The following is a 19,144-nucleotide window of genomic DNA, read 5'->3' on the forward strand; positions in this document are numbered from 1 at the left end:
ATGCAGCAGGTCTCTGGCTAAAAAAGAGGTAGAAAAACTAGCGGTGCCAGCAGAGGACACAAATGACTGGGTAGGGAATAGAGAAGAAGCCTGGTGACAAGACAGCTGATGAGGAGAGGAAGCAGATGCCTCCAGGGATGGGGTTTTAGATCACTGCCTGCCACCCAACAGAGGTTCCCAATAGGCAGGAGCTGCGGTGGGACTGAACTTCGAAGCTCAAGACGTATAGTTGGGAGTGATATTGTGGCCTCGGGCAGGGATGAGTTCTACATACCCATGTCCCACATGGCATGTAGAGTATATTCTGTGAAAACCACGGTAATCACTAGCCAAACCGAGCAGCTTGGAGACAGGCCAAGTTCAGTTCTTAGCATCAGAGCAAGAGGGAAAGTGTGTCCTAAAACTCACCTTGAAGAGGGAAGGGCGTACTGGTCTCTCCCACGGCCAGAGGACTGAGATGACATTCCAGCGGTGAGTCGCTTTGGCCACAGTTGCCTAGAGAGAAAAGAATTTAAAAAATTGGGCAGAAGCAATAGATCAAGCCAAATATTCGGTGTTCATTACAGAGTCTCTCAATAGAATAGTCTAGGGATGGGTATAGTTTTTTAATGACGTCTCCTGTTACTAGCCCTTTTCCTTGAGCAAACAGAGCTTTAGCGGAATTGTTGGAGGCCAGGTGGGGAAGGTCGATTGTGAATGTGTACCAGAGGTGTCACGTGACCCGGCGGTTAATGCCACGTGACCCAACGGTGTGTGTTTCCCTGCAGGGTGATGCCCATGGTCATCCAGTTTTCCATCCTGATCATGCTGCACTCGGCGCTGGTCCTCATCACCACGGCAGAGGATTATAAGTGTTTGCCCCTGGTCCTCCGGAAAACCTGCTGTTGGATTAACGAGACCTATTTGGCCAGGAACGTCATCATCTTTGCTTCCATCCTGATTAATTTCCTGGGCGCCATCCTAAATATCGTAAGCACTCCAAGCCCACCAACCCCTTGGTATCTAGTATGTAGCCAGGAACCAAGAGTTTATGGAACCTGCAGCTTCTTGCATTGCCTTCCTGGGTACCAGTTACCTTCCTGTGCCTCGTCCAGTCCCAAGCTCAGGGATAGAGAAGGAACATGTGGCTGTACTGTCAGAACCGTGCATTTTACTGGTGAAAAATTGTCTTTTTTTCCAGCAAGGAAGGCTATTTGCTCTAAAGGAGCTCCAAATGCCCTTAAGTTTCTGTACTGTCAGTGGTCAATTAGATTCACGAACAGGAATTACCATTTCTTAAGAATCCACCTGTTATGTGCCATGCACTGAAGCAAGAGTTGCATGTGTTTTCTGTATTTAATCCTCACATAAACCCCGTGAGGTAAGTCTCATTATCCCCACTTTATGGCTGAGGAAACTGAGGCTCAGAGACATGAAATAACTTGCTAATAAGGTCTGTCTGACTCCATGACTCATGCTCATTCTCGTATACCAAATCGTATCTCTGGGAGTGGGGGCCGGGGTGAATGGAAATAAATAGCTGTATTTACTGAGCACCTACTATGTGCCACAGGTAGGTATTATTGTTCCCATGAAACAGATGAGGAAACTGCATTTCAGGAAGGTCGAGCATCTTGCCTATTACATTCTAAGAGTTTATATTGGATGGGACACATCGGACTCAGATAAATCTCCAACTGCCATATTGATCATTGCTTTTCATTTGGTGATCCATGCTTCAATGATTTTATCTTCTCTCTAGAATCATAACATGGTAGCTGCAGGCATTTTCTGTGTCTATCTGAATAGTCTGTGTTGTCCATGATTTGGGGATCTAGGTTTTAGGAGAGGTTTACCTGATTCCAGGTTCTAAACATGGAAGGAGGCTAGTTGAGTCATCATCTTGCGGCTGAAACCGTCATTGTGCCCTTTGGACCTAAGGGAGGGTCTCCAAGAGTCCAAGGGCTCAAACTCTGGATGCCCACCAGCATCAGCCTGTAAGTTGGAGGCTTATGCTGCCTGAAATCCATTGTCCAAATTACCCGCTAATTACCTAGCATCTATACTACTCAAGCTCTTTGGTCATCCCTGTCGTAAAGGTGTCTATGGATCAAGAAAAGGGAAACCATCATTTAGTTAGATTTGCCCTCTAATGAATATTTGATAGATTATGCCCATCAAACATGGTGGTCCTTCGCATCACAGATCACGGACTGTGAAGTTGTAGCCAGGATCTCACGTCTGGATGAGTCAGATGTTTGCAGGGTGCAGGATTTGGAAATAAACCCAATGACTCTCTAGGTCAGGGTTAGCTCTGGGGCCCAACCACACCACAATGGTGTGGGAGGAAGTTCAGAGGCTTTGGAGTCAGATAGACCTGCATTCCAATCTCAGCTCCACCACTTGTCAGCTCAGAGACCCTGGACAAGTTACTTTACTTCTCAGAGTTTCGTATTTTTCAGTTGTAAAATGGGGATAAAAGTAGTAGCTGCATCACCAGGTGGTTGTGAGCCCTTTGTGTACAACGTGTGTGGCATGGCGTAGGCATTCAGCCAACGGTAGCTGTTCTTTTCTGAGTGCCACCAAGTCTGCTGAAGTCCTTTCTGGCCTAGGAAATGCCCACTTACCTCTCCCCACCCACCCACCCATGCTAAGAGTCTTTCTGGAAAGCATGCCCCCTCAGATCCCTCGAATCCACCGAGCTGTTGATGGGGAGACAGGCTGTGAGTGTCCCCCCAGACCTCGTCTCCTGCCACCTGGCTCTCTCTGCCAAGCCCCACAAGCACACTCCAGCGACCCTACGTGACGGGGCCAACACCTGGCCCCATCTTACCCTGGTTCCGTGACTGGCTTTGCAAGTGTTTTTTTCCAAGCCAGTACTTTCTTTAAAATGAAAGGGAAGAGAGTTTCTGTTGTGGCTCAGTGGGTTAAGAAGCTGACTAGTATGCATGAGGATGCGGGTTTGATCCGTGGCCCCACTCAGGGGGGTTAAGGATCCAGTGTTGCAGTGAGCTGTGGCGTAGGTCGCAGACACGGCTCGAATCCTATGTGGCTGTGGCTGCGGCATGGGCCAGCAGCTGCAGCTTCGATTCAACCCCTAGCCTGGGAACCTCCATATGCTGCAGGTGCAGCCGTAAAACGACAAAAGAAAAAAGAAAAAATGAAAAGGAAGATCCCAGCTGGAACTTCCTTCGGAAATGAAGTCCTCTAGGGCCTGGTCCACCCCGGTGTTCGCCACAGCCCAGCAGTGATAGCACAAGACTCCGTCTCCAGCTCACACTGACTTTGTTGTTCCTGTGTTGTTGTTTTTTTTTGTTTGTTTGTTTCTTGTTGTTCTTTTTTTTTTTTTCTCAATCCGCAGCTGTGGTGTGATTTTGACAAGTCGATACCCTTGAAGAACCTGACTTTCAATTCCTCAGCTGTGTTTACAGATATCTGCTCCTACCCAGAGGTATTTATTCCTGAGCTCCCTTTGGTGAGACTGGGGCCTAGGTATCTTCACCAGCTCCCAATCAGCGGGACTGGCTGAAGGGCCCTAGACACGCTAGCACGCCCGAGGCCTGCTCTCCCTCCTCTGCCGCCTCCTCCCGCCTTTCTTCGTCTTCCCCTTTCCTGCCCTCCCTCCCTCCTTGCTTCTTCTGCTCTTCCTCTGCCTCTCGTTCCATGGCTCTCTCCCTGATGCGTCCTCCTCCTCTTCTTTCTTCTTCACTTTTCCTTCTATCACTTTCCTCTTCCCCTTTGCTTTCTCTTCCCTTCTCATTTCCCCTAACTCATCTTAAAACCCTATAGCAGAATGGGCCATGTCTCCAGTATAGGGCAGAGCATTGAGTTGTTGCTCAGAGTCTGCTTCATTGGAAAAGGAAGGAGGGAAGGAAGAAAGGAAGGGGAAAGAGAAGGAAAGAAGGAAGTAGTAAGTCACGACATAGAAAACAACAAAGCATAAATCAAAGTGGTAAAGAAAGTACCCAGAGTCCCACAGACTCACAAAGTATCCTAACAGGACACCCACCATCATATTATAAGTCTGACCCTCTCTTGGCCTTACAGCCGCTGGTCCAGACCTGGGCTTTGAGGCCAGCCTAAGGGATCAGGCAAAGGACAGCCTTTGGCTCTGGTAGGCCATGACCTTTATATGTTGAGATGTAAGTTCTGAGTCAAAGGGAAGGCAGCTGATCCCAGGCCAACCCTATCCCCTGAGGACCCCGGGGAGATTTTCGTTCTCTGAGCCCTCCTCTAACATATGCTGGAAAAAAGGCACTGTGTTATCTCAACCTAGGTTCCAGGATTGGTCTGAGAGGTGTTCTGAAAAGGAGAGAAAGCCTCAGCCCTGACTGGGTATAGATCATCTGCTTGGTATGCAGAACATGAACACATCTTCAGGGAACACACAGGAGAGGCTGTTCCCACCTCTGTGTTATAGATGATGAAACTAAGCCTCAGAAAGTCATTTGCTCAGTGCCACTCCTGCCCAACTTCCATTCTTTCTCACTTCTTTCCATCCTTCCTTCTTCCTGTGCTCCCCTTTTCCAATCAGTCATCAAGATTTGGTCCTGCAGTTCAAACCCAATCTGGCTTATTCTTGAGCTCAAGCTTCTGAATCCACGTTCCATCCCTAGGGAGGAATGAGGCTCTTCTTGAGGACGTCCTGGATGGAATGGGACCAGCTCTAGTTTGGGGGCTGCAAGGGGCAGACCACATGCTCTTGGACTTCCTGTCCTCAAGATAGGAGCGAGCTCTGATTGTGTGGACTCTGTGGGACACTAGCTCCCTGAGAACATCTTTGGTTTGGAGGGCATGAAGAATGTCCCGAGAGGCAGTAAGGTGGCCAAGATTCAGATATTCTAGAGTTAGGCACAAGCTAGATTTCATTCCCAACCGAGCCCCTGCCTTTGCTAGCAATAGACTCTTGAATCAGTTCATGCTCTCGCTAAACCTCAGCTTCCTCATCTGTAACATGGGAAAAATAATACCTTCCTCATATGGCGATGGTGGAGTTAAGGAATGTTGCATTCTCAAGGTGCCTACCTAGATGAGCTGGCAAAAGTTGTGTTTCTAACATGTGGTCTGACATAAAGCTGGTGTTCATGAAGTATTATTCTGGGCTTCTGAATCAACACTGTGTAGAAGAACGTTGTAAGCCAACTATAATAGAATAAATAAAAATCTTAAAAAAAAAAAAAAACATATCAATACCCTTGGTCCCAAGCTTGAACTCCCAAACTCAGGACCTCAGCATTCATGAATTTCCCAGGCCTAAGAAAGTGGTGGATATGCTTCTGGATCATATAGTTTCATCCTTGCACTCCCATTTCCTTACCTGCAAAATGAGGATGAAAGAAATATCTTTCTTATGAGTGGTTGTGACGATTAAGTGAATTCATCCATGTATAGTTGGAGCCAGACCTGCCACAAAGTATCTTCTGGTTAAACGTCAGCCATGATTCCTTTGCTAAGTAACAAGGTTTTGAGTACTAAACCATGGGTATGTATTTATCTATCAGTTACATCTCTATACCACTGTGCTAACATATCATGCACATTATGAAACATACTCATAAAATAGAAATGTTGAAAAGCAAAATGAAATAAATGAATCAGAATTTTAATATTTTCATCCCACGGACAAAAGATCACTTTGCCCAGGAGTCAGCAAATCATGGCCACAAGCCAAATTCCGCCTGCCACCTGTTTTGTAAATAAAGTTTTATTGGGGCACAGACATATCCATTTGTCAGCAATGTCTATGGCCGCTTTTATAATAATACAGTGGTAGAGGTGAGTAGCTGCAGCAGAGGTGGTGTGGCCCATTAAACCAAAACTATTTGCTGTCTGGCCCTTGAGAGACAAAGTTTGCCAACTCTTAACATCCTCTCGGGTTCAGGAGTCCCATTGGCCTAAAATGCGGGCATCAGGACTCTTTCCATCAGCAGCTACTTCAGCAACCTGGTTTGACCCACCATGTGCTATCCTGATCTCTCTGGTTGTCCTTCTCTACCTGAGGATTTGTCTACCAAACTAGAACCAATCAGACATTCAAACCTTCTAAAAGGCTTAATCTGCACAACCACCTCCCATCCCTCACAAGTGTGTGGCCCCATGCAAATCATTTCCTCTCTCTGAGCCTCGGCTTCCTCATCTGTATACCTGACGTCTCTACCTCACCCGTGAGACATGATTCTCAGTCCCGAAATAGGTTGTTAAGCGGCTGATGGGACAGAAACATAAGAGGCTATTGTGATATATGGTACAACATCTAGTTTATTTCTAAACTGGAGCTTGCCAATTGCTACAAAAAAAAAAAAAAAAAAAAGGAGTGAAGATATAGGAAATGACAGTGAAGAAAGCCGTATTCCAACTATGATTTGACAAGTAGTCCAGGGGAGCAAAGAGACCTGTGTCAGGTGCAAGACCATCACAGGCACAAACCCATTGTCATCATCTCAAACACCAGCAGGTGGTTCTTGGGGGGCTCAATGGGAGGACAGTCACTTCACAATCGAGCCCCTTTCTAATAGGCTCTGGCACATTTGGATGAGGAGTCAACTATACTTGCAAGAGCAGTCAGAGTATGCTATGGTTTCAAGGATCCCTGAGCGCCAGTTTCCCTCAAGGTATAATCCCCTGTGTCTTTGGACTCTGGCACTTTCTCTCATTTCTCCCCGATGTGTGCAGGTCCTACCCAGCCTTCGAGCCTCTCTTTTTCTAAATGTGCTCTTTGGTGGACCCAGTCCCTTCAGATGACTTCCTGCCATCTCACATGCCCTTAAAGCATCATCTTAGTACTCACACTCCATCTTTAATAAAAAAAGAAATAATTTATTTATCCAGCTAGGACCTTCTTCCAACCCTTCCAATTTACAAATTGCTTTAAGGAGAAAAGACAGTATTGTATAATCAGTCAACATTACCCAAAGGGCCCAGCACAGGACAGAGCCCACAACCTGGTGAATTATTTTTCTTAACAACAACAGCAAAAAGATAAAGGAGTTCCCCTGCTGTGGCACAGCATGTTAAGGATCTGGCATTGTCCGTGCGGTGATGTGGGTTTGATCCCCAGCCCAGGCCAGGGGGTCAAGGATCTGATGTTGCCACAGCTGTGGCGTAAGTCACAGCTGCAACTTAGATTCAGTCCTTGGCCTGGGAACTTCCGTATGCTACAGGTGCCACAGCTGAAAAGGAAGGAAAAAAATGTATTTCCAATGGAGTAGCAGAGACAAGATTTGCCCCTTCCACATGAAACCACTAAAAACAAACAAACAAAACAGATGAAACAGTAGTTTTCAAGACACTGGCTAACAGGGGTTGAAAGATAAGAAGCAGGCTAAGTGAGCCCCGTGATTGCCTGAGCTTTGTCTTATTTTCAGAGAGTTTTCAGACTGTGGTTGAGGTGGAGAGAACCCAGGTGGAACCCTGTGCACTTTTTGATTTGAGCAGACAGAGCTGAGAATCTGGGGGGACCAAGGTGGCTGGAGTTTGCAGGACTCACTACCAGAGAGAAGAGTTGCAGAGAGAGAAAAACTCGGAGATCTACAAGAGTCCGATCAGTGCATGCATGTGGGGAAACTCAACAATGCTTGGGAAAGAACTGTCTGGAAGGACCAGGGCCTGGCAGTCACACAGGGCTGGGAATCGTGTCTTTTCCCACCAGCCAGACCGAAGACAAGCATCACTCGTGAGACATCAGGTAGAGCAAATGGAAGCGTCTTGCTTCACTAGTGTGTGAGGATTAGCCCTAGATTAGATGCTCCTCTAGGTCGTCCTTTAAAAATCTCCACGTAAGACCAAAAGTCTAAGCAGACTTTTCCTCTTTTTTAAAGATCAAAATGTCTATTTCTTGTGTTACAAACATGAAAATAAATACAATAAGATAATGAAATAAACACATAGGGCCATCGATCTTTTAGTTGGGATAAATTTCTCGAAAGAAATAAATCTTAGTTTTCTCTTTAGGGTGAGCATCTTGTTCCTTAAAAAAACTGCTTGTTTTGAAAAATGAGAAATATTTTATATTAGAAAATATGATGAAGTTATATTGATCTTAGAAAAGAATGTTCGTAGCAGCCTTCTTGTAATACAACCCAAATGTCTCTAAATAGATGAAAGGATAAATAAACTGCGGAGTATCCATCCAGTGGGTACTACTCATCAGCAGAAAGAAATGAGCTACTGATACATGTGCAATAACATGGATAAATCCTAAGATCATTATGCTGAGGAAGATAAGCAAACCAAACAAAAAGTATGCATTCGTATGGTCCCATTGATCTAAAATTCCAGACAATGCAAATTGATACTAATAACAGAAGCACATCAGTGGTTGCCTGGGGAGGAGGGGTGAGGATGTAGGAGGGAGGAATTATAAAGGGATACAATGAAACTCATTTTCTTGATGGTTTCATGGATGTGTGCAACTACTAAAGCTTATCAAATTTGATGTGTTAGATGCAGCTCATTGAAGGTCAATCATAACTCGGTAAAGCTATTTTAAAAATTAAGTACAAAAGAGGAATCAGGAAGCCCAACAGAGGAAGAGAAGGGGAAGCAGAATTAGAGAGTCTGTTGGAACCTGTAGTCAGAAAATTCTGGTTTAAATGCCAGCTCTGATGCTTATACTGTCGTTTGGAGCAACTTATTTACCCTCTTTGAGCCTCATTTGCACACTAGGGACAATTACCATGCCTACCCCACGGGGTTATCATGAGACTTAGATGGAGAGAATGCATGTGTACACTTACTGAGCTTCTGGAACATGATAAATGCTCATTAAATATCTGTCATGATGATGAAGATGAGAGAAGAAAGCTAAGGGAAATTAAAAGGGGAAGACAAAAGGAGGGTAAAAGCCAGAGGAGCAAAAATAAATTTTAAAAGAAAGAGGAATAGAAACAATTAGAAGAGAGGAGAGACTCCGTGATAATAAAACATACAAGCAGATTTTTTTTAAGTCCAAAAATGACTGTTAAAATCTGTGCGCCCCTGAACTCTTGCCTTCACTTCTCTGGTTAACTCCTCAGGCAGCAGTCGGAACCCTGAGTGATTTTGTTGGAAAATGCATATGCACTGAGGTCTAAAAACCCCAGCTGGTATTCAGGATAAAATGAAATTTTCCCCAAACTTCCACAGTGGCAGGCCCACCAAATAATTCAAACAAAGAATAAGCATCAAATAGCTCCATTGTAATTTCAGAACTTTTTCTACTTGAACAGAGGGATATTATATAAGCTCATTTTGCTTCTATACTGAGCAAATTTTATATTATGGCTAAATACGTAGAGGCGATCCTTCCGTTTTTTTTTTCCCAAATGATAATTAATTTTTGAAATTGTCTTTCCCCACAAAGAACCAAAAGCCGTAATAACACGATGTGATCTAAAAACCAAAGACTTGGAGGCACGAGTTGTGCCTGGGAAACAGAATAGGCTTGAATGACAGAAGCCATGTGGTGACATAGAATGAATAAGCACTCTTCTTCCTCCATTTACTAGCTGTGTGGCCTGGGGCAAGTCACGTAACCTCTCTGAGCCTTGGTTTCCTTATCTATATAATGGAATTATTAGGAATACCTATCTTATAAGATTGTTGGGGTGACAAATAGAGGCAATGTACATAAAGCACTCATTCAATGTTAGTTTCTCTCTTCTCTCCCTTTCTTTCTTGAAGACTTTGGTAACAAAGGGTAAATAGCGCCTGTCCAAGTAGAGATTTGAATTTAAGGAAGAAGACAGGGATATAACAAAAATGAAAAAAAAAAAAAAAAAACAAAGCAGCCCAAGGCTTCATTCTCTAGACATGAGATTATATATATAATCGCATGTATAGCATCTGACTGAAAATTTGAATAGGCCACAATTTCATAGTAATATAGATCTCCTGGGCTTATCAGGTATTTACACAGTGGCGACCACCTGAGTCGGATTGTTCTCGGGGAGCCAGATCCTTCCAGAGCCTCACGTGTTGCCCAGGCCAAGGGAGTGACCTTAGAGGGCATACACTTAGTCCAAAGATGCTGCCATGCTCCTCTTCTCTAATTGTTTTTAGTTGACAGAAGCGACTTCCTACGTACGCTCAGCACTATCGAATCGCTCTCCTCTGGGAACACGTTTAATTTCTGAAAGTCACCAGGATGCATAGTCTGGCTGGGCATCACTCTTTAGGGGTCCAATACGGAGAGACTTCCTTTTGGGTGTTTTTCAAAAATGGACTCGGAAGATAATTTACAGAGATCTGAGCTCAGTCATCACAGAAGCACAGTTAAGATAAGCACAGAGTCCCCCAAGGTGACTACACTGAATTGACCAATAAGCATCTTCAAGAGAAGCATCACCCTTATATGTAACAAAATATATCTAGTGCCTTTCATGAGAACGAGCTATTTGCCTGCTTGTTAATTAAGTTTTGCTTCATAGTTATCCTGGGAGGGTCATCATTTGAGGACATTATTAGCATAGATACACCTTCCTGTGACTGATTACGAGGTTAAAATAGTAACTGGGCTGCAGTCTTTTCTAGGAAAAATCGGAAAATTCTACCCTCCGCCCAAGTCAGACATGAACATCATATATGCTTGTGGAATTTAAATGCAGGTTTGACAGCTCTAAGTCGTAACTGTAATGAGCTAGACCACATTCATCATTCTTCCTCTAACACTGGGGGGCCGGGGGGAGGTGAGCCATGGAAACCAGGATCTAGAATAAGCCAAAGCACAGTAAGATTGTTCCGTAGCATCCCACACATGCGAGATGCCCCTTTGCCCCTCCCTAATACAAGCCGGTATACAGCTGGGAGAATCAAATCAATTATGTCCACTCAGTGACCCCAGCTTCATGACAGCCTCATTCCTGGACCGAGTGGGGAGCCAGGGGTCAGGGAGAAGCAGAGCAGCCTCTGTTTGCTAGCCCGTGCTCCCTTCACTGTGCCCATTGTACCAACACTTACAGTTGTGTGAATCGGGAGGTTGGGATCCTTTCTTGGAATGACCGTGACTCCTAAAAATCACTTGCTCTCTCTCCTTCTTGTTCTGTGAGTTCACGATGCCTTGGGATTTGGGCAGCAACCAAAGAGGCACAGACGCTCCAGTGTACACAACTTGTGTGGACGGATGCTCAGGCCCCATGTCGAGTGATCATTTTGTAAGATTCTTCTTCGTCCTCCTCTTCTAAGAGGAAAATGTGCACGGATCGCCAAGGCAGTTTATGGTGCATCATGACACTGTCCTGACAGTAACACCGTGCCTTCCAGCCTGACACAATCCTTGGTGCCCAGCGGGTCCTCACTCCCCAGCTACAGAATCACCAATGCATGGTTTAGTTTGTAAAATGCTTATTTCCAGAGTTCCTGTTGTGCTCAGCGGGTTACAAACCCAACTAGTGTCCCCAAGGACGAGAGTTTGGTCCCTGGCCCTGCTCAGTGGGTTAGGATCCATTGTTTTCATGAGCTGCAGTGTGGGTCACAGATGTGGCACAGATCCCATGTTGCTGTAGGCTGGCAGCTGCAGTTCCGATTCGACCCCTAGCCTGGGAACTTCACATGCCTCGGGTGTGGCCCTAAAAAAAAGACAAAAACAATTTTTTTTTTTAAATCTAGGAAGAAGCAGAGCACCCCATTACTATATGGGATACAAAATTCTTGGGAATACAGGGACTCATTTGATATTGCATGTTACTCTCAGATGAGAGGCCAGTACAGAAAACAACCATTTATTAAATGCTCTATCATATCTGTGTGCATTGTTGTAATGAGAGTATACATAAAATTTTATGTCCTGCCTTCCAGTTTTAAATTATTTTGAAAACATTTTCTCTGTTGCCATTTAAATGTTCCTCTCAGAACCTCTGTCTATGGAGATTTTTATTTTTTGAACCGTGATGTTTTTTCACTACTATCTCCTACTTCCCCTCCTCCTGCCCCCAACAGTCTCCAATCAACGTTCTTACTTGTCTTCTTCCACAGCCCTTCACCTATGCTAGCCTCTAACATTTAGCCTCTCATCTGGCTTTATTTTTTATATTCTTCATGGGTGGTGTCGTGCACACCTGGGAGTTCACCTGGACAACGTGTGTCTCGAGACCCCAAATGTCTTCCAAACCTCAGCCTCAGATGTTGGTACATGCCCACCCCACGAGATGGCCTTCCTTGGTCATCCCTTTGGTACCTGAGGCTTGAGAGGCCTAAAACGCATTCCCTTTCCTCCATCCTTTTTCTGCAGTTTTTCCCTAAGTTCATCCAAGCTGGAAATCTTAGTACCGTTTCTGACGCTTCTCTTCTTCTCACCCCCGCCTCACCTCTTACCTCTTAGGTCGGTCTAACTCGAGACGTCTAAGTCTACTGAGTGGATCTCCTGCCTTGTCTTTAAGTCTTCAGTTTTTCTCCTGCCATTACAGTCTGCCTTGCACTCTTCCCCACCACAGCTTATGTCTCAAGCACTAATCTAATGAATCTATTACACACATGAAACCCATTCACGCTCCTTGTGAGATGTAGGAAAAAAGTGCACACTTATCCATGAGACACACGAGCATTTCTGCAGTGTGGTTTTGCCTCCTCTTTCTGTGCTGCCACAGCTCTGAGCCCCTACATCCAGGATCCATCCAAGGGACACTCTGGGCCTTCTAACTTCCTGGAGTAACTGAAAAGAACACAGAAACGATTTGTTGTTTAACAGAAACTTGGTAATTGCATCGAATCCAGCATCCTCCCAAGTTATAGGAAGCACGCGATTTCTGGGTCCAGATCCAGCCAGAAGAGCGAGGCTTCTACAAAGCGGTTGCAAAGTCATAGCCCTTCTGTTCTTCTCCCATTTCCTAGTCCCTCCCCTACTAGTCACTTAAGATGCAAAAGAAACAGAGGAAACTTCCTAATGTTATTTTCCAGGGGCCTCATTCCTTTCCTGTCTCGTGGTTCACAGCATCACCAGAAGGTTCAACTTTATACTTTAAAATAGAAAGTTACCTAAACCACGTCGGGCAGTGAGAGGGGTAATTCCTTCAACGGAATGGAGGATGGTGGCAGAAATGGCAAAAGCACACTTACACAATCGGTTGAGGCAACAAAAAGAGAAAGATCCAGGAGTTCCTCCTGTGGCTGGGCAGGTTAAGAACCTGGCACGGTGTCCGTGAGGATGCAGGTTCAATCCTTGGCCCTATTCCGTGGGTGAAGCATCCGGCGTTGCCACAAGCTGCAGTGTAAGTTGCAGATGCTTCTCGGATCCAGCGTTGCTGTGGCCATGGTGTAGTCCAGCAGCTGCAGCTTCGACTGGACCCTGGCCCAGGAACTTCCATACACCGTGTGTGCGGCCTGTAAAAAAAAAAATCAAATCAAATCCATTCATCCATGGTGGGAAAGCATGACTATTTAGTGCTTGCACTTTCAGACATCTTGGTAGAGAAAGGAGAACAGATATGGAGCTTAACTGGTTCCCCTTGTGATCAACTGTACTGTTCTAATATACAGGGAATTCACGCTCCTAGAGACTTGTTCCTTTATACCTTTTACTTCCCGCCATTCTTTCATCCCAGAATGTTCTTCACATTCCATCTTCTGTCGTGTAAAATCCAATCTGTCCTTGAGATCGAGTTCAAACTCCTGTCTCTGATAAAGCCTTCTCCAAATCTGCTTCCTCCCCACAGAAGGCACTCCTTCTGCCCCTGTATTCATACCACACGGGGCCGCATCGCTGAAAGATCACTTCCCACCATGTGTTGGCATTTCCATGTCTGCTTCACCTTCCGGGCATGGCGTCCTCTAGGCCTGGGCCATCTCTTCAAATTCCCGTCTCTTCGAATTCCCATGCCTTGATTTCAACAGGCACGCACACAAAAAATGCTTATTACACTTTTAAAACTTAACTGTTGTGCCCTCATAAGTTTTTGCCCAAGGACACAATCATTTTGATGGCTTTTGACCTAGTAAGGGATACATAATTGGCACCAACAGAGCCGTGCACGGCCGTTTGTTGTGATGCAGGTAACGAGAAAACAGGACCACCCAGATCTGATCCTCTTTCCTCCCTTTGTTTTTTGTTTTTTGTTTTTTTTTTGTCTTTTTGCTATTTCTTGGGCCGCTCCCGCGGCATATGGAGGTTCCCAGGCTAAGGGTCGAATCGGAGCTATAGCCACTGGCCTACGCCAGAGCCACAGCAACGCGGGATCCGAGCCATGTCTGCAACCTACACCACAGCTCATGGCAACGCCGGATCATTAACCCACTGAGCAAGCGCAGGGACCGAACCGGCAACCTCATGGTTCCTAGTCGGATTCGTTAACCACTGCGCCACGACGGGAACTCCCTCCCTTTGTTAAAATGGAAGATCTTGGAAGATTCTCTGGATGGAAAAGATAAACTCTAAGGAATAAACTTATTATTACCTGCTGACTTCACTCACAGCCTCCTGCCCAGAGGCATCAAGATGAGTTCACCTAAAAATCTTACCAATAGAAGGTGTTAAAAGAGAGTGGAAGGAGTTCCCGTTGTGGTGCAGTGTTTAACGAATCTGACTGGGAACCATGAGGTTGCGGGTTCGATCCCTGGCCTCGCTCAGTGGGTTAAGGATCTGGCATTGCCATGAGCTGTGGTGTAGGTCGCAGACGCAGCTCAGATCTGGCGTTGCTGTGGCTCTGGCATCGGCTGGTAGCTGTAGCTCGGATTTGACCCCTAGCCTGGAAACCCCATATGCTGCGGGTGTGGCCCTAGAAAAGGCAAAAAGACGAAAAAAAAAAAGAGAGAGAGAGAGAGAGGAAGAAAGCTTATCATCCCACTGGGGACAAGGGCATAATTGGATTTATTAGGAAAGGAAGAAACAAAAGTTAAGGATGTCCGCAGATACTGGGCCCCTTTAGGGCAGGGCAGTGCCTTATTCATTCCTGAGGCTACTGTAAAGGCACTGGTCCTCTGCCCTCGGGTAGAAATAACTCAGGGCACCATCCACATTTGTTAATATCACGTGTGATGGAAGTAGCCGTGAATGAGTCCGTTTGACTTCAGACATCAGCAATCACACCTTTGGTAGCTGCTCAGGGATTTTCTGAAATTCTTACCCGTCTCCTCTGCCCATACAGAGGCTGTCTCTTCATGTAAAAAGAGAGAAAAGACAACCAGTTGTTGGAAAGAGCCGTGCAGGGCAAGGCCGGGATGGGTTTTAGAAATCCTGGAGCCCAGGATGTGCACTAGAGTTTCATGTGCAGGGACAGGCTGTTCCCAGGTACCCTACGTGCCACTTTCTAATTAGGAGAACTTGACCAATTTCCTTAAGCTCCATACGCCTCAGTTTCTTCCCCTGTAAAATGGAAATTATGATTCCCATCCTGACAGTTACTTTGAAAATTACTAGATCAGATAATGTGTATAAAAATCAAAGCGCTGCCACCAAGTGGGCCTCTGGTTATTCTTTTGCTTCCTATGGGATAGAATGCAAACCTACCATCCAGAATGATACAGTGGGATACTTCTGTAAGGGACGTGGGCTGAGGAGCTTCCTACGAAGGGCTGACATCTAGTTGGGCGGACCGAAACGTGGTGGCCACTCCAGTGGTACAGCCCTTGAGTGGTTCCACACCGATCCATTGAGCAGCTGCTTCTTATACAGGATGGCACCTATCATGCAGGGCCATGAAGGATGCTATGGAGAAAGGAGGCCAAATCCAGAAGCACCTGGAGATGGGCACGAAGGCTTCTGAGAGGAGAGGACACCTGAGCTAATGCGTGACAGAGGAGTAAGGCTTAGTCACATGGATATGATTTGAGAAACAGGACACTGGAGAGGCAAAGCACTGAGACATGAGCCAGTAGGGAAACAGCTGTGAGAGACAGCTGGTGCATAGTGAGGCTAGAACATTTGTTTGAAGAGTGAAAGAAAATCTGGAGTTGCCATAGTGGCTCAGCAGTAATGAACTCGACTGGTATCCATGAGGATGCAGGTTCAATCCCTGGCCTCCCTCAGGGGGCTAAGGATCTGGCATTGCCATGAGCTGTGGTGTAGTCACAGACACAGCTCAGATCCGACTTAGGATGACCTGACTATGGAATGTGGGAGAAAGAAAGACAACAGAGATGAGACCAAGTTTTCTGGCTTGAGAAATGGTGCAAATGGTTTCCCCAAGAATAGGGAGCAGAAGCCTGGGGTGGTGGCAAGAAATGATGAGTGGATGGCCTGAGACCTCCAAATGGAGATGCACCACAATCATCTGTATGAGGAAACCTACTGGCACCATGATTAGGAGAATGACTCTCCCCCATTCCCGGAGTCTGACCACGTACCTTCTCTGTTTCCAGTACTTCGTCTTCACGGGGGTGTTGGCCATGGTGACCTGTGCAGTTTTCCTCCGACTGAACTCCGTCCTGAAGCTGGCTGTGCTGCTGATCATGATTGCTATCTATGCCTTGCTGACCGAGACCATCTATGCAGGGCTCTTTCTGCGCTATGACAACCTGAACCACAGTGGAGAGTAAGTGGCCCCCTCTGCGTGTTCAAAGAGTGCTCGACCTTCAGTGGGAGGTGGGACCACCAGGGAAATGATGGATGTAGAATTACTGAATCTGGGCAATTGATTGCATATTGACATATTTCTCATCCTATGCACTCTCAGGCTTACAAGTCTAGGCAAAATCCCTAGTTTTCAAGTTTTACCCTGTGTATTCATTACAGACCAATTCATGAATTAAACCTTGGACTAAATCATAGCGCAGGTCTCCCCAAATCTAATAAGATTCCTTCAACTTTCATAGCACCAAGATTTGTAGGGTCTGATTGTAATTTTGCTGTAGCAAAATTAATAATGGTAGACACTGCACACTGAGCACTTCCTATACACCTTGCATTTTGCTATTTTTGAAATAGAACCCCCCCCCAAATAATATATTAGCCTAGATTCCTTAGAGAACAGAGCCTGAGGCAAGCATGAAGTGCTAATGCAAACCCAGAGCAGCAAGAGAGAAGGAAAAGGGACGTGAGGACGAACAAGATGGGAGGCAAATGCGAGCTAATGCCGTATTATGCTGACCACGTGAACTGTGAAGCTGGGCCTCGGAGATGCGGTCATTTGTCCAGCTGGAATATCTCTGGGTGGGCACTGAGGGAGGGAAGGCGTCCCAAGCAGAGGAGGGGGTAGGAATCCTTGGTTCCTTCCTGCTCCTTTCTCCCATCAGTCACTGTTCATGCTCTGGATGTACTTCCTGGTGACGTCACTTGGCCACTTCCGCAGCCCTGGAGGAAGCCAGACCCCACACCTGCATTATGGAGTTTCATGGGGCTGGACGTGATGGAAGGAAGCAGACTCTGAGCATGAGGCTGATTGGCCCCAGGGTGGGAAGTACGTAGGTCCCACTGAGGCCAGAATATGTGCCCAACAGTCTGAGAGAAAGATGAGGTCAAGATAGTTCCAGAAACCTCAGAACATGTGCCGGATACTAATCATGGGAACATCTATGAATACACTGGAGATGAACGATGCTAACCAGTAGTCAGGTTACTTCTGCCTTTTTAAAAGGATACAGTATTTCAGATATTGTTGAAATTCCCTTCCCCAATATCATCCTTTTCTCCTCCTCCCAAGAGTCAACTTCTAATGCACTTAATTTATATCCATCTCATCCATGTGTTTTATTTATATTTATTATGTCTGTATCATGTTATTGATAAAATTCTTGTGTTGTAATGCAATATAGTTTTTAGATCCATCCAGTTTCACATCTATAGATCTAATTTGTCTTAGCTGTTGAATATATGTATTATGCCATGTGAACATACCAAAATATATTTATCCTTTGACCTATTAAAAGGTTATCCATGCTTCAGTGACCATCATCGAAAATATCTCCTGGGGTTTATGTCTAAAAGCACGCTTGCTGGATTGTAAGGTATCTGCATTTCCACTTCTTAAAATATTGCCAAATAGTTCTCCCACAAGGTTGGAGCAATTTCTTCCTTACAAACAGTCGTCCTTGTAAGTCTTACTGAATTCATCAGTGTGAATTTTATCTCACTATTTTCATGAGTAGTTCATTGATCATAAGTAAGTTTGTGCATCTTTTTGTTGTTGTTGATTGACCATTTTCAGTAAACTTCCAGGTCATATCTTTGTCTGGTTTTTCTATGAGGCGGTTCGTCTTTTTTTAGTGGATATTTAAAGGTTCTTTATAAATCCTAGATACTAATTTGCATCTGTTATGCATATGCATCATCCACTTTATATTCATGACCCTCTTTAACCCTCACAGCAACAATCTGAGGAACACAGGCTCAGAGAGGTTCAGCCAGTAGGTAACAGTTGATTTGAACTCATCTTTCTGGCTCCAAAATCCATCTTTGTAAATACTGCATTCATCTTTCTCTCTATTTGATTTTTTTATTTTTTATTTTATTTTATTTTTTTGCTTTTTAGGGCCACCCTCACAGCATATGGATTTTCCTATGCTAGGGGTAGAATTGGAGCTGTAGCTGCTGGCCTACACCACAGCCACAGCGACATCAGATCTGAGCTACGTCCGAGACCTATGCCACAGCCTAAGGCAACACTAGATCCTTAACCCACTGAGCAAGGCCAGGGATCGAACCTGTGTCCTCATGGATGCTAGTCAGATTCATTTCCACTGAGCCATGATGGGAACTCCCTGCATACATCTTTCTTAAATCGAGATGAAGAATCTCTGACCACACGCCCAGAGTTCAAAGAAAATCAGAACAGTCTCAAATTAGGTAAAATAATTTGTGGTAACAGTTAGCCATGGTCAAGCAGAAAGCAGCACAAAAGGGGGCAAAGAGGATTTCCCATTGTGGTGGCAGCAGAAACGGATCAACTAGTATCCATGAGGACATGGGTTTGATCCCCGGTCTAGCTCAGTGGGTTAAGGATCCAGTGTTGCCATGAACTGTGGGGTGAGTCGCAGATGTGGCTCAGATCCCACATTGCTGTGGCTGTGGTGTAGGCCAGCAGCTGTAATTCCGATTCAACCACTTGCCTGGGAATATGCCATGGGTGTGGCCCTAAAAAGCAAAAAAAAAAAAAAAATTTAATTTTTTTAAAGAGGGTAAAGAGATATATGAACAAACTAGGCCACCTTTGAAAGAAAATAAGAATTAAACCATCTAAATTGATTCATTCAAAGGGAAACACAGCATTAATGGAGCAAGCCAGGGATTTAGCTTCAAATCCAGACTCTACTGCATTAGCAA

The 19,144-nt window shown here is 45.2% G+C and overlaps 1 protein-coding gene across 8 annotated transcripts in view; it reads left to right on the forward strand.

Annotated features, from left to right (window-relative positions):
• The window catches only part of ADCY8 (adenylate cyclase 8), a 222,504-nt gene that overhangs the window by 165,810 nt on the left and 37,550 nt on the right, over positions 1-19,144 (forward strand). For 4 of the 8 annotated variants that reach the window (XM_021088903.2, XM_021088905.2, XM_085021647.1 and 1 more), the window contains 3 exons: positions 768-969; positions 3,341-3,430; positions 16,246-16,418. In XM_021088903.2, the coding sequence (XP_020944562.1) occupies positions 768-969; positions 3,341-3,430; positions 16,246-16,418 (465 nt within the window). The remainder of the gene's footprint in view (positions 1-767; positions 970-3,340; positions 3,431-16,245; positions 16,419-19,144) is intronic. The other 4 variants (XM_021088904.2, XM_085021645.1, XM_085021648.1 and 1 more) reach the window with 1 other exon arrangement.

This window comes from Sus scrofa, chromosome 4, assembly GCF_054392235.1.
Source record: "Sus scrofa isolate SSC_HxYL_T2T_F1_AM1 chromosome 4, Sscrofa_HxYL_maternal_Yorkshire_Landrace_v2.0, whole genome shotgun sequence".
Taxonomy (NCBI): Eukaryota; Metazoa; Chordata; class Mammalia; order Artiodactyla; family Suidae; genus Sus; species Sus scrofa.